The 14,706-nt window shown below is 44.6% G+C and overlaps 1 protein-coding gene across 4 annotated transcripts in view; it reads left to right on the top strand.

Annotated features, from left to right (window-relative positions):
* The window catches only part of KIAA0319L (KIAA0319 like), a 92,235-nt gene extending 77,934 nt beyond the window's left edge, over positions 1-14,301 (top strand). Inside the window, exons 15-21 of one of the 4 annotated variants that reach the window (XM_051987660.1) lie at positions 295-433; positions 2,355-2,514; positions 2,994-3,136; positions 4,227-4,349; positions 4,966-5,056; positions 5,786-5,877; positions 12,590-14,301. In XM_051987660.1, the coding sequence (XP_051843620.1) occupies positions 295-433; positions 2,355-2,514; positions 2,994-3,136; positions 4,227-4,349; positions 4,966-5,056; positions 5,786-5,877; positions 12,590-12,777 (936 nt within the window). In that variant the 3' untranslated portion in view covers positions 12,778-14,301. Of the gene's footprint in view, positions 1-294; positions 434-2,354; positions 2,515-2,993; positions 3,137-4,226; positions 4,350-4,965; positions 5,057-5,785; positions 5,878-8,320; positions 10,318-12,589 lie in introns of those variants that run through there. The other 3 variants (XM_051987658.1, XM_051987661.1, XM_051987662.1) reach the window with 3 other exon arrangements.
* The last annotated feature ends 405 nt before the right edge of the window (positions 14,302-14,706 follow it).

Genomic DNA, 14,706 nt, shown 5'->3' with positions numbered 1-14,706 from the left:
GTCCAAAATTTAAGTTCAGTTAATACGCATTTATTAAGTCCCTATTATGTGTCATGTACTTTGTCAAATATTCCCTCTTACTAAATTTAAAGTGTAATTATATGGTCACAATTTTTTACAATTTCTTTATTTTTCCTGATAATCCATTGAGAATTCAAATCAGAAATTGATCTGAATTGAAGTAGAAGGGTATAATGCAATACATAGAAGTCAGATAGTATAGGAATCCTAAAAAGGAAATGGTGTTAATAGTTTTTTCCTCCCAAAAAGTCGTCTATATTATTTAACCCACAGGAAATATTGAATCATTCTGACCATCACCCCATTCTATTCCTCTCCAACTTGGTGGAAGGAACTTACACATTTCACTTGAGAGTGACTGATGCAAAGGGTGAGAGTGACACAGATCGGGCCACTGTGGATGTGAAGCCTGGTGAGTTCTTCTAGGGCCAGCACTTGAGGGAGCAATAAGTCTCTACCTTGAGGTAGTTCTTTTTGGCCTAGCATAGATGTGGGATGTTTTAGTGATTTTGAACACAGGGACATGGGTAGCTTGAATCATGTTATTTCATCATAGTCCAGATGCAGAAAACAATTTATTTTTATAAGTTGAGCCCAAGGCTTTATGTGACAGCTCACTGAAGGTAAAATAACAGGCATCTTTTAAGTTAGCAGATTTGCAGAAATGAGATGTCCTTCTTAAATAGAGCTTTGTGTCTTTTGTTTTGCTTTAAGGTTAATTTGTGCTGTAGTTCTGGGGAGAGGGGAAGAATTTATCAGGCCCTTTACATTCCAGAGCATCTGGTAAGGAAGGAATGGTGACAGCCCACTCTTGAGTATTCAGGCTAACAATAGAAAACTCAGGTATAGAAAGACTCCTCAAGATGAGATGGAGCTCAAGAAGTCATCTCATCCTCTTCTTTTAGGCAGGGTAGTTAGCTTCTTCCAAACACTGGAAAAACTCACTATTTAGATGTAAACTACAACTAATCTACTAATTATGCAAATTGTACATCAGACCATGCAAACTATGCATCCAAATATATAAATGATATAGGTACTCTTGGCAATGAAAGTTTTTACTTTTAAATGTAAAAATCCACAGTCTTTAATTATTTATTCAAAAGTAACCCAATGGAGAGCATAAGGACACTATAACTGTCCTTATTAAAGATGCTCTCCCACCCTTTTGGCAAACCAGAGTTTCTTTGGAATCAGATTCTTTTTGTCAGGCCTCCTTCTTCTACCAGTGTTACTCATAATTCCCTCCTTCTCATGTGCTTTGGACTTGGAAAGGACCTAAAAGGTCATCTAGGTGATTTTGCAGTTGAAAAACTTGAGACCTTGGTAAGGGAAATGTCCCTCAAGGTTACACAGATAACAAGGAGCAGAGTCAGATTTCTTAATTCTGATCAGTGGGAGTTTTTCCTTATAATAGGGTGGGGTCCAGACAAAGCACTCCCAGGCCAAACAGATTTTATTTAAATGGCATTTGTTCATGTCTTAAATTAATTCTTGGATCAATTAATTTAATTAATCATTTAATCTTCAGAACATCTACCTAATAAACTGGAAGCCTTCCTTTAGATTTTTTGATTAAATGTTATATGTAAAAATGCAATAACAAATGCCATCCATTAGTCTGGCTGCCTTTTCATGAAAGACTGGAACAAAAATATAGCTAAATCAATTCATTATTTAGTAAGTACATCATTAAAAAAAAAAAGAGTTTATTAGCTTCCAGCGTTATCTATTTCATTAATATACATTTGTTAGGAAATACTTTGGACCTAAAATCTGCTTCCCTTTAACTTTTGTCAGTTGGCACAATTTGGACCAAATTGAAGAAGTCTACTCTCTCTTCCCCCTGATAGCTCTTCAAATTGATAAAGACCATTAGGTATGAGCCTAAGCTGCATACCTCTTGCAATAGACAAGACCATTTAGACATCAGACTACAAAGAAAGCCATGCTTGGTGGCTTAAAGTTAGCCAAGCTCATTCACCTTTTCAGATAGGCGGGGTCCGGCCATGGTCTTGAAGCATTATGTAAAAAGGACTGGAAGGCCAACTGCAAACTAAGGAACCTTTCTGTCACCTCCCTTCTTGTGGGCCAAAGTAAACATGTAAAGAAAGGCTTGTAAGGGCAGCTAGATGGTGCAGCAGATAGAGCACCAGCCCTGAAGTCAGGAGGACCTGAATTCAAATGTGATCTCAGACACTTAACACTTCCAAAGCTCTGTGTGATCCTGGGCAAGTCACTTAACCCCAATTGCCTCCATAAAAAAACAGAAAGGGCATTGTGTCTCTCAGGAAATGTGCTATTATGCTCTGCCTGTTCTCTGTCCTTTACAGACCCCAGGAAGAATAACCTGGTGGAAATGATCCTGGACGTCAATGTCAGCCAGCTGACCGAGAGGCAGAAGGGGATGTTCATTCGGCAGATTGGTGTCCTCCTGGGGGTGCTGGATTCCGACATCACCGTGCAGAAGATCCAGCCCTACACAGAGCAGAGGTGGGGGGAGGGAGAGGGAGACAGTCAAAGGGCCAGGCTTCCACTGTGCAAGAGTCGGGGAGGGGAGGCTAGGTTTCTTCATTTCTGTCACAACAGAAGTTGTGTTGGGTAAAAATCTGTCTCTTAGCCATGAAATGTTTCTCTGTGTTTCTAGTCTCACCAAACAAAAAAGAATTCATTGAATCTAACCTAACCTAACAGGGCAGTTAGGTTATATGGTGGTTAGAGTTCTAGACTTGGAGTCAGGAAGACCTGTGTTCCAATTCTGCCTCAGACACTTCCTCGCTGTGTGACTGTAAGCAAGTCACTGGCCCTTTCTGAATCTCAATTTCCTCATTTGTAAAAAGGAGGGACCCCCGTAGTCCCTTCTGAAGCTAAAACTGTGGTCTTCAGGTGACAAAATCTTACTTAACCTATGTTGACTTTTAGTGTCAATGTCAGATTCCATTGACTTTTTCTTGGATTGCATTTCCTTGCAGCACAAAGATGGTGTTTTTTGTGCAGAATGAGCCTCCACACCAGATCTTTAAAGGCCATGATGTTGCAGCGATGCTTAAGAGTGAGCTGAGGAAGCAGCAGACAGACTTCCTGATCTTTCGAGCTCTGGAAATCAATACAGTCAGTGAGTAGTTCTAGACCATGAGAACAGAAATCCCTGACTCCACAACGCAGGTATCTGTCAGGAAAAGTTTTGTCATTCTTTCCTTATTCTAGAGGGTGGAATCCAAAGGGTCATTCTCATTGGCTTCCATTCTTGATGTTGATAAAATTGTGACTGATATCTATATTGATGCCGAGAGAGGTGTCATGCTATGATAGATAGAGAAAACCATCCTTGGAGTGAGAAGAATCTGAGTTCAAGTGCCCCTCTGTTTCTTAACTTCTAAGAAGTCTCTCCCAGTTCCCTTATTAGTACCTTCCCTCTGGGATGACCCAATTTATCCTGTCGATGTCTTGTTTGTACCTAGTCTGTATGTTGCCTCCCCCATTAGACTGTAAACTCCCAGAAAAGAGACAGTCTGTTCCCTTCCTTTGTATCCCCAGCTTTTCTCGAAGCACCTGGCATTTAGTAGGTGCTTTACAAATATTCATGGCTTGACTTAACCTTTATGTGTTCTAGGCAACCCCTTTAGACGATTTAGCTGTAGAAAAGGTACCAGTTCTGTTTTGATAGAGAGAATCTCCTCACTGGTAATTACCAATATCAATGACATCATAGGTCCGAGTTGGGAATAATAATAAAATTATTCCCATTACGAAGTTGCTCACCAGACTGAATTCGTCACTTTGTAAATCAAACTGTGTTCCCTCACTGCCTTCACAAAGCCTATAATACAAGCATTGAATCTGCTCAAATACCTTTGGAATGACAGAGTTTTGCCATATGACTATATTGATTAAGTCCTCACTAGTTACATGGGAAGCATCTTGATGTGGACTTCTACAGATGAATAATATCCTGTAAAGGGTTTTGAATACCTTAAAGGCTGTTTAAAGATCAGCCATTGTTGTGCTCATTGTGGGGCTTGATCTAGTCACATATACTAGAGCAGGGAGCCAGGCCAGCCTGGAAAATATAGGGAAACTGCTGCAGACCAAGGCACCTTGAACATTTTGATCATTCTGCATTTTGCAGAGAACTTTTGAGAATCAGAAGTCTCCCTTCTTGCTAACTTGGCTTTTTTAATGACTTCTTTTCCTTCCCTTATCAGCATGTCAGCTGAACTGCTCTGATCATGGCCGCTGTGACTCTTTCACCAAGCGCTGCATCTGTGACCCTTTCTGGATGGAGAACTTCATTAAAGTGCAACTGAAAGATGGAGAGAGCAACTGTGGTATGTAGCCCTTGGAGCTCACCTGACTCAGTTTAGCCTTGATCCTGTTTCCAAAGTGAGCTGGCATATTGGACTGGCAATGGAGATTAGGCATGGGTATTTTCTCTGCCTGAAGGACTTCTACTCTCCTTTTGTACATACTTGTTCCTTAAGGTCTGAGCAAGCTCAAAGAATAAGAATAAAATGAATTATGTTTAAGATGAGCCAAGTACTTGAGTAGGATAAGTCCAGCTGATTGAGGGGGTCTTTCTGAAATTCATCAGTGTGATTTATCTTCTTTTTTTTCCCCTATCATAGAAGTAGCTTTCCATTCAAATGTATTTTTCTTCATCGGCCAGCCATATTTCTCCAGTGTTCTTATGTTCTTTTAAAGGCCACAATAATGCTAGCCAGTGAACTTTTAGGACTTCCCTTAACTGTGCCTACAAGGTCCTCTGACCTTGTATTGGATCTCTTCCTTTCCATTGGTCCTGATCATTCCAGACTCATATTCCCTTCTGGTCCTTACCTGCACCTACAAGTCTCTACCTGCTCACTGATTCTCAGCAGCACAGCAGCAGCCGCCCTGGCCCTGTCTCTACCTTCCCAACCCTTACTTTTTAGTTTTCCTCTACAGAATGGAGCGTCCTCTATGTCATCATTGCCTCGTTTGTCATTATTGTTGCATTGGGGATCCTGTCCTGGACTGTGGTCTGCTGCTGTAAGAGGTAAGACAGGGAAGGACCCAGAATGCTGCTGACTGCTCCCCACAACTTAAGACTGTCACTTAGCTGTCATCTTCTTTTGTGCTTTCTAATTGTCACAGCCATAATATCCGTGACTTTGGTATTCCGGAGATGTAGCCATTGCCCTGTCCTCTGTTCCACAATAGGAGAGGATTTGGGCAGCAGAATTTGCCATGAGTGGCTGACATTTAAAGAGAAAACATGACTTCCTGATTCTTTCCTTGACCTGTCAGCCTGCAAGACCCAGTAAATGGCTCTTCAAACACTGTGCTACCTGTCCAGGCCTGGAGCCTCCTTCATTAGCCTCAACTCGAGTTGTTGTTATCCCTTCCTCCCCTTCTTGCACTCTGTGGTGAAGCCAATCTAACATCCCAACTGCCCCTCACACAGTGTTCCATTTCCCATCTCTGTCCTTTTGCTGTCCCCTGTGCCCAGAACATGCTTCTACCTTATTTCCACCTCTCGATGGGCCTTTTTCCTTCTAGTCTGTGCTAGTGACACCTTTCCCTGCTCTCCCCTTGCTCCTAATGTTTCCTCCACTTCATCTTTAATCGATTTTGTATATGCTTACTCATGTGTTTGTTGTCTCTCCTGAAACAACACGAGCATCTTAAGTCGGACTTTTTCTGTTTGGTCTCTGTACTACCAACACTTCATTTCGAGAGAGATTTCATTAGAGTAAACAATAAGTGTTTGTTGACTGTTTTCCAGGAGAAAAGGGAAACCCAAGAGGAAAAGCAAGTACAAGATCTTGGATGCCACAGATCAGGAAAGTCTGGAGCTAAAACCAAACCCCAGAGCAGGTAATCCTTCTCCGAGGCATAGTCATTTGAAGTTAGGACAAAGAAAATTTTTATCCTATCTGATGGAAATAAAAGTGTCTGGAATCTGGGCTAAGTCAGCAGAATACTATTCCACCTGATCTGAATTTTTTGAGATGCATCTGATGTTCCGGAGGAAGGACAGACTTCCTGGTGAGAACTCCAGGAGGACTTCTAATTGGCTCCCTCTGTTACTTAGAGCTGAAGCGAGCCAGCTCAATCGGTGAAGAAGAGCCAAGATTTCATCAAATCTAGAGGAATGACATCAGAGGCTGATGACTGGTCAGTTTTGAAAGATTGTGGAGAGTTAAAGAGTTTTGCTGCAAGATAGGAAATGAACTAATGTTGTCCCAGTTTTCTTATTTTTTAAGTAGAGGATGGAGAGGGTGAAATCTTAAAATTTTAGATTGGTAAGCTTGAATTTGAATTTGATTATGGCAAAATTCTAGAATGTTGAATGGCTGGTTTGGGAGTATTTGAATGGGGAGCAGTGGCCACTAAAACATAGCATGGCATTGTCAAAAAGTATTTTATCAGACTTCTTGGGAAAATTAAGCTGGTAAGTATTATGAGAAGTGGATTAAATGAATTTTCCTGGATTTCAGCCGAGCAGTGGGTAATTATTACTATTGCTTGTAAACAAGGTATAGAGAGAGATTGATTTTTGGATTTAGAACTGGTGGAATGCTTTTTTCAGGATGCCCAAAGCATGGGTTTTGGTGGGTCAGTGTCATATTTGCAGGATGTCTCTAGTGGAACACCTGAAACATCTTTTCTTTGGTCTTGTGTAGCTCAGCGTTTTTATTTGTGATTTGGGCGCTAGCTTGGAAAGCAGGCAGATAGCATAAATGTAGAAGAGAGAGCAGATCAGATGACAAACAAGATCTAGAAGGCTACCACTAGGATGGCACCAGGGAGGGAGGGCTGGATTGGGAGTCAGAGCCCTGGCTCTGTCACCTCTGGAAACTTGGGCACAAGCCCTCTGGGCTCTACTTGAAACTTCTGTAAAGTGAGAGGAGGTTGGGATAGAACAAGAGGTCCCTTTTGGCTCTAAATCTACAATCCGATGAAATATTAAATATTTAACTGAAAGGAAAGATAAGGAGAGAGGCTGTGGCTGCACAACAACTCCTATGAACAAAACCTAGAAATTTTGGAGGATTGTAAGCTCAGTGTCTATCACAAGTGGGATGTGACTGATAGAAAAGTTCATATAGTCTTAGGCTATTTTAAGAGAGATAGCATAGTATCCAGAAATAGGAAAGTGATGAGTCCATTTTAATTTGCCCTACTCAATTTACATCTAGAGAAATGTGCTTTCTTTTGGGCAGCACATTTTAGAAAGGAATAAATTAGAATGTTTCTGGAGGACAGCCAGGAGGGCTCTGTCGCAGCTGGTCCCAGGCCTAAGGCACAATCAGAAAGGTCTCTAAGGCTTGAGGCTGTGAGGAAGACCAGGGAGGGAGACTGCAGCAAGGGACCTGCCCTGCCCGCAGGAGACCTCCCCTTCCTGGGCGCTCCTCCCTGGGCACTGTGGCCCGGACCCAGGAGTGCTGCTGGTGACAGGGTGCACAGATGGAGCCTTATCCTGGAAGCCCCCCGTGCCACAGCTTTCTGGCCAGGTCTCCCGGCCACCTGCCTTTGCCCTGGCTGCTGCCCATGTCCTTGAGGGCCCTCTCTCTGTAGCCCAACCTCCCGGCTTCCTTCAAGCCTCAGCTCCCCCCCCCCACCCCCCACCTTGTCCTTCCCTTTCTGTCACACTGGAGGTGGCTTATATGCTCGGGATTTTTATTCTTCATGACGGAGCCATCAGCCCAGGGCCGGGCACATTGTGAGCACTTAACCAGGGCTTGTGCCTGGCTGACCTGACCTCATCAGCCTCCTCCAGCCTCCCTCTCTCTGCACCCACATTTGCAGGCCGTGTCTCAGCAGCACGGTACCGGTCATGCAGCTGCCGCACGGCTCCCACCCTCACGAGCCCTCTGCAGCAGTGGGCCCAGCAGAGGCTGGGTAAGGTCTCAGGACCAGGAATTATCATCGGGGGCCCCCAGAATCCACAGCTTGGCGTGACATCTCTGAGTGGGGACGGCTGCTCTCACGCCCCTAAAGGCACTGCTATCTGGAGAGGTCATAGGGTCACAAAGAAAGGACCCGGGGTCCAGTCCAGCCCAACTCCCTCAGTTTGCAGAGAAGCAAACAAAGATCCCAGGAGGAGTGTGATCTGACTGGGGTCAAATGGGGCACAGTCTCTAGCCCATTTCCTCTCCCACTAGACCCTGCTGTCTCTGTTTCAGTTAAAAGTGTTTATTTAGCACTGCCTGCATACAAACCTTGTGCTTGACCCTGCTGGAAGGGTCCTGTCCTTAGGGAGCAGCTCATTTACCTGAGGAAGAAAGACACAAACTTATCAAAAATATCTTAACAGTCCAGGGTGCTCTGGCCCAAAGGAGAACCCCAGACCAGTGCTTGCTCCGTAAGAAGAGGGAGTTCGTACTCTGGATTGGCAGTGTCATAAAAGCTTCGGAGCAAAACTGGGACTTGCACGGGACCTTGAAGCATAGAAGGAAGAGAATGCAGCCCTTCAAGGGAAGAAACGTCATAAATCAGAGCGCAGAGAGAAGGAATCAGGCCTTGTGGAGAAAGAGAGAGGGAAGGAGAGTTAGAGGGATGGCCCAAGCAATAGAAGGACCGCCCGAGGCAGGCTGAGAAAGACTTTGAATTTTCTCCAAATGGGAGTCCTCAGAGGTTTCCAAGCAGGTGAGTAGCAATTGGAAAGAAGAGTGATTAGAAGCAATGCAGTACATAAAGTATTGATACAGAAAGCATCAGTATCATAATGAGGACCTGGACTTGAGTGGAGGGGCTGTAGGACTAGGAAGAAAGGAAGAAATATGGGGGCGAGAGAGATGAGGCTTGGAACCTGGATGACTGGACTCCTAACAGAGAGAAGTCATTGTGGATTAAGTCACAATTACAAAATTGGTTTTTTTCCTACTGATTTTCCCTACAACAGGATGTACCAATGAGAGAATCAGCCCAGTGCAGGGAGAGAACTCTGCCTTTGAAGCTAGAAACACCAGGGCCCAAATCCCCGTGTTGCTGCTCCTCAACTTTTCCAGCTGCAGCCTGCGGCCACATGCAAATTCTGGGCCCATGTGACGGCAGCTCGGGACAGAACTCAGTGCTGGAGGTGCTCAGCTCAGCTCGTTTTGAAAACATCCACTGTGTGTAAGGCCCCACAGCAGAAATGGGGGTGCAAAGGAAAAAGTCTATTTCAAGCCGCTTACATTCTCTTGGCAATACGGCATTTCTTCAACAAGCATTAATTTCAGGAGGAAGAAAAGAGCAACCATTTGTGGAATTGAGGAAGGTCAGGACCTGAGCTGAGCATTGAAGGAAGTTCAGGCAGAGATGAAATAGAAGTACATGTGAGACCTGAGATTCTACTTGTAAAAATATCCAGAAGGGAGAGATGGAATATTGAATTAGAGGGATAAGGAAGTAATCCTGTTAGTTAGAACATGGAGTATTTGTATGGAAGTTATATGAAAAAAGACTGGAGAAAGGTGATTGGAACCAGATCATAGAGAGCCTTGAATGCTTTGCTAAGGAGTTAATATTTTTCATGGAAACAGTAGGGAGCCAGTGGGGGGTTTTTTGTGCAAGTAAATGATATAACTAGACAGTGCCTTAGGAAAACTATTTTGGCGGCTGCGTGTAAAAGAACTTTCAAAGGGAGAGATGAGAAGCAGAAAGGACAATTAGGTAGCAAATTACAAAAGTTCAGGTAATTGGAAAGGGTCCAAACTAAATTTGTGACTGTATGGGGAAAGGACTGACTCCAAGATGTCAAATGTGAGTAATCATCAAGGGAGTCAGAGAAAGAGAAGAAAGAAAGGGGTAGCTAGGTAATGCAGTGGAGAGAGCACCAGCCCTAAAGTCAGGAGAACCTAAGTTCAAATCCAGCCTCAGATACTTAGCACTTCCTAACTGTCTGACTCTGGACGAGTCACTTAATCCCAATTGCCTCAGCCAAAAAAAAAAAAAAAGATAAGAGGAAAGAAACAGGGACCCAAGATAAACTCTTGAGACTCAGCCATAATTAAGGAGTAAAATCTGTGGAGTAGGAGGAGAAATAGAAGAGAAGTATCATGGAATCCAAGGGAAAGGGGAGCATCTAGAACAAAAGAGATTTGATACTTTCCAAAAAAAAAGTCGTAAAGAGATGAAAGAAGTTGAGGACAAAAGTCACTTCCAGATTTAGAAGAGGAGATCATTAGTAATCACTGGGAGAGCTGTTTTGGTAAAGTGGCAGAGTTAAAAGCCAGAAGGATTTCAAGAGGCTAAAGAACTATTGGATAGTGAGGATGAGGAGCCAGAGAATCTGATGATTCTTTCTTGGAATATGGCAATGAAAGAAAGGAGAGATAAATAGCTTGAGGGCATGACAGGATTGGGTAAAGGTTTATTTTAAGAATTCAAGAGTCTTGAGCATATTTGTATGCAATAAAGAAAGAGCTAGTTAAGGAGTTAACTAAGTTAACTAAGAGTTGAAGGAGATATTGAAGAAACAGATGGAATGATTGATGGGTTAATCTGCTGGACGACATGGAAAGGATCAAGTTGAAGGACTGTGGGTTGGACTTGACGAGAAGAGCCATCTCTTCCTCAGAAACAAGAATAAAGAAGGAAAAGATGACAAAAAGTGTAGAGGGGCACCTAGTTGGTGGAGGGGTTAGAGCACCAGCCCTGAAGTCAGGAGGACCTGAGTTCAAATCTGGTCTCAGAGACTTAACACTTCCTAATAGTGTGATCCTGGGCATATCACTTAACCCCAAATGCCTCAGGGGAAAAAAAAAAAAGGTATAGAGAGTGTTAAAGTATAGAGTAGAAGAGATGAGGGAGCTCCCATGAGATGGACTTTTGTTTCTCATTTACAGAATAGGTAAGGTCTTCCATCTCCCAAGAAGAAAAATAGGTATGGAAATGGCATAAAGATAAAAGATTGCCATTACTATATTGAACACCCCATTGAAATTGTATAACATCAAATTTGTAGTGAACCTATTTGGCACATTTGTTCAATTTCTTCCAATGGCATTAAGCTGAAAAGAAGTAGGCAGAGAGGAGAGAATTAATGAAAATGACTAGGTTTGTCATTGCCAGGGAGTGGATGGGGAAGAGAAAAGCCAGAAAGACATTGAAAGGTGGGTGACATGCAGAGTTGATCCCTGAGGTCAACAGGACTCTAAGGCCAGCACAGGGAGAGAGAGACTAGGGGGAACGGAGGGGCCAGAGGTCTTAGTAAGGACAGAAACAGAAGGCAAGATGTGGTCGTGATCAGAGAAGGCAGCTTCACAGTTCAAGATCATGAAATTGAAACAGGAGTGGCTGAGATTTCTAAGGACCTGGACTGAACTTCAGGTAATCCACATATTTCCTTCACTAGGAGAAAATGATTGAAGGAAAAAAACACAGACTTGTTGGAGAAGTAAGAAGAAAGTCACAAGTCCTCATGGCATAGAACCTGGGAAAAGAGATGTTAAATAGGGAAGAGGAATTCATGGCATCATTGTTTCATCCACACTGGAGAGCACTAAGAAGTGAGAAAGGCCCAATTGGGATGTTTCAGGAAAATAGTGGAAACAGAACCCAGAGTACACGTTATTTAAGAGTGAGAGATGAAAAGTGGAAGCACAGTTTGTGAAAGGAAAAAAAGAGATGGCTAGTCCAGGGAACAGGGACTGACTCGAAGCTGCGTTTCTTTTTTCTTTTCCTTCTTTCTTTTCCTTCTTTCTTTTCTTTCTTTCTTTCTTTCTTTCTTTCTTTCTTTCTTTCTTTCTTTCTTTCTTTCTTTCTTTCTTTCTTTCTTTCTTTCTTTCTTTCTTTCTTTTTTTTAAAGATAGAGGGGACACTTGAGCATTTTGTTGATAGGGGTAATAGTAAAAGAAGAGAAAATGTGTGCAATACGGCATGATTAGGGAACCCAGTCCTGAAGAAGGTAAGAAGACATGGAATTAGGCATAGTTGGTGATAATTTCTTAATAAGAAAGGAAAGGTTAGCTCCTCATTTAAAATTAGCGGGGGGAATAAAATGAAAAAAAAAATAGTTAAGACATAAAGAAAGAAAGAACTCACTTAGTCCTGAATAAAGTAGAAAAAACAAAGCCTCTGAAGGTTGGGGGGCTGATCAGTTAGAGTGGAGAAGCTTTGAAACAGTTGCTATGCATTTGGTTGGACATTCAACAAAAGATAGATAAGAAGATTGCTACCAAATGAGGCTAGGGGCTGAGGAGAAGGGAGAAGCCATCTGTACCAGGTGTCTACCAGCCATGCATGAAGGCTGCGCTGTTCCTTGCCACCTTCCCCAAGTGGGCAGGGTGATTCCAGATTCAAATAAAGTTCCCTGAAGCTGGAAGCACCTCCTGCCTGCTGACTTGGGCACATTCCCTCTGAGAAGATGGGGCTGTAGACTCCAGGGCTCCTTTGATCACTCTGTTCTTGCAGTGGCTGGACCAGACTTGTGGCTTGTTTAGCCCCAGTGTTTCCCTTAAGTGTTTTTGGGGCAACTTCCTAGTCATGATAGTGCCGTGGGTTCTCTCAATGGTAGGCAGAGTATTGGGACAAGTAGTGCCCCAAATCTCCCTCTTTTTTCTCCCAGCCTTCTTGCTCCTTACACTTCACTCCCTTACAGGCAACAAGCAGAAGGTGCCCATCCTGAACAGTAGCCTGATGCACTCTGAGTCTGAACTGGATAGTGATGAAGCCATCTTCACCTGGCCAGACCGAGAGAAGGGCCGGTTACTTCGTGGCCAGAATGGCTCTCTGCGCAACGGACAGGCTCCACTCAAGCCCAAGACTCCCAGAGAGGAGATCTTGTAGCCAACCCGGACCCCTGAAAGGGACCGGAAGCAGGGGAGGCAGGGAGAAGGCAGGAAATGTCTCTGCTTTAGGGAGGAGAGGATGATGGAAGCTTGAGAGATCCAGAGTCGCTTCAGAGACAGTGCGTGAGTGTGTGAGCGAGAGAATGCACATGCTTGTTCCCTTCTTTCTCCTGCATTCCCTCCTTCCTCTCCTCCCTCCCCCAATTCTGAATAGAACTGGTTGTACTTGAATCTGGACATCTCTAAGGAACTCCCGAGGAAACTGTGAATGAAGAGGCTCCCTCTTTGCCAGGACTTAGCGCCCAACCCACAGGGCCTTTCAGAACCGCTCAGCTCAGGACCCCTTCTGGGGTGAGGCCTGGGGGGCAGGAAGGATGCTGTAGCACTTCCCGAGGTGGTGTTTCAGGGGAGCTCCCAGCCTGCCCTGTCTCCCGTCTTCCCCCCACCACCGCCCTTCCAGAGTCTTTCCTAGAGCTTGGGCCAGGAGGCCACCAGAAAAAGTTGCGCAGCAACACCCTTCCTCTGCCTCTGCCCCTCCACAGGGAACTGCGGCTTCCTGATGCCCTGGACAGCTTGGAAAATGACTCTTTGGTGTTTAAATTATTTGTCCTTTCACTGAAATGAAAAGAGCTGAACCTCCTCCTCAGGCACTGATGAAGCAAGGCTGTGGGTGGAGGAAGCGCTGGTCCTTGGATGGGCTGGGAACCCCCGTGGGGACCAGGCTCACGCCCCCGGCGCTCCCTCTGCCCCCCATCGCCCATTGTGTCAGATAGGAGCGTTCACTGTCCACCAGCACCCCGTTACAGTAGCACAGAGAGCTCTGCGTCCCCCACTTCCACCCACTTCATTCAGTCTTTGTCTCCAGTTGTGCACCAGGAAAGAGGAGAAGGCCGCCCAAAGGACAGGGCTGAGCCCACGCATTTCAGGGCAACGGCCTCCCTGGCACTCCTTTAGTTCTGTACCTGGCCTGCTCTCAGAGCAAGTGTCCGGTGGGTGCTCACGTGGTGGTGGATTCCCCTGAGCCCCGGCCATCTGTGCCCCACGTGCCCCCTGGTTTTAGCTTATGGCCAGCTTGCTCAGGCTCCCATAGCCGGGGCTCCCTCCTTCCTCCCTCCCTGTCCTGCGGGCCCGACGTCAGAATGAATAAGCCCCTGAACTTGGCAGAAATGTAGCAGTGCTGGGGGTCTGCGGGTGCACATGTCTGTGCGCACATCACGCCTGTGAGGAGGAGGACTTTCCTCAGCACTCTTCTCACTATGGATCACTGTGTTTATTCTCCATTTAACTCGCTCCTTGTCTGTTGGACCCGTTTGCACACTTCAGGGCCCAGTTCTTTGCCTGGAAACTCTCCTCGGGCAAGGAGCCTCTTGTGCAATCCTGCCTTGCTGATGACAGCTTTGCCCTCTGTTTCTGGGTGCTGGAGGTTTTGGGGAAAACTTTTTTTTTAAGATAAAAGAATTTATACTACTGCACTACAGACTTGTTGTGAAATGATTAAACATGCTATTTAATTTTTCTTGTAGCCCACTGAATGTAGTCGTGCCTCTTTGCTAACTATTGGATTTTGAGCGAAACCGGTTGCTTTGCTTTTGTTTTTCTCAGGTTCAGCCAAGGAGTCAAGACTAGGCTTGCTTCACTGTCAGGTGGGGCCTGGCCTAGCATCAGGAGGCCTTGAGTGTATATTCGGTCTCAGACACTGCTAGCCATGGGTCCCTGGGCAAATCACTTAATCCTGTTTGCTTCCATTTCCTCATCTTCAAAAAAAATAAAATAAAATAAACAGAAAAGGAAATGGCAGACCACTGCTGATCTTAGCCAAGAAAACCCCAAATAGGGTCACAGAGAGACACACACAACTGAAAAACAGCAGCAGTTGCCAGATGCTTGCTATTTCCTGAGAGTTACCAGCTCACCTCCCCCTCCTGTC

Source organism: Antechinus flavipes, chromosome 3, assembly GCF_016432865.1.
Source record: "Antechinus flavipes isolate AdamAnt ecotype Samford, QLD, Australia chromosome 3, AdamAnt_v2, whole genome shotgun sequence".
Classification (NCBI taxonomy): Eukaryota; Metazoa; Chordata; class Mammalia; order Dasyuromorphia; family Dasyuridae; genus Antechinus; species Antechinus flavipes.
Note: the sequence above shows the minus strand (reverse complement) of the source record. Positions and strands in the feature narration are given on the sequence as shown.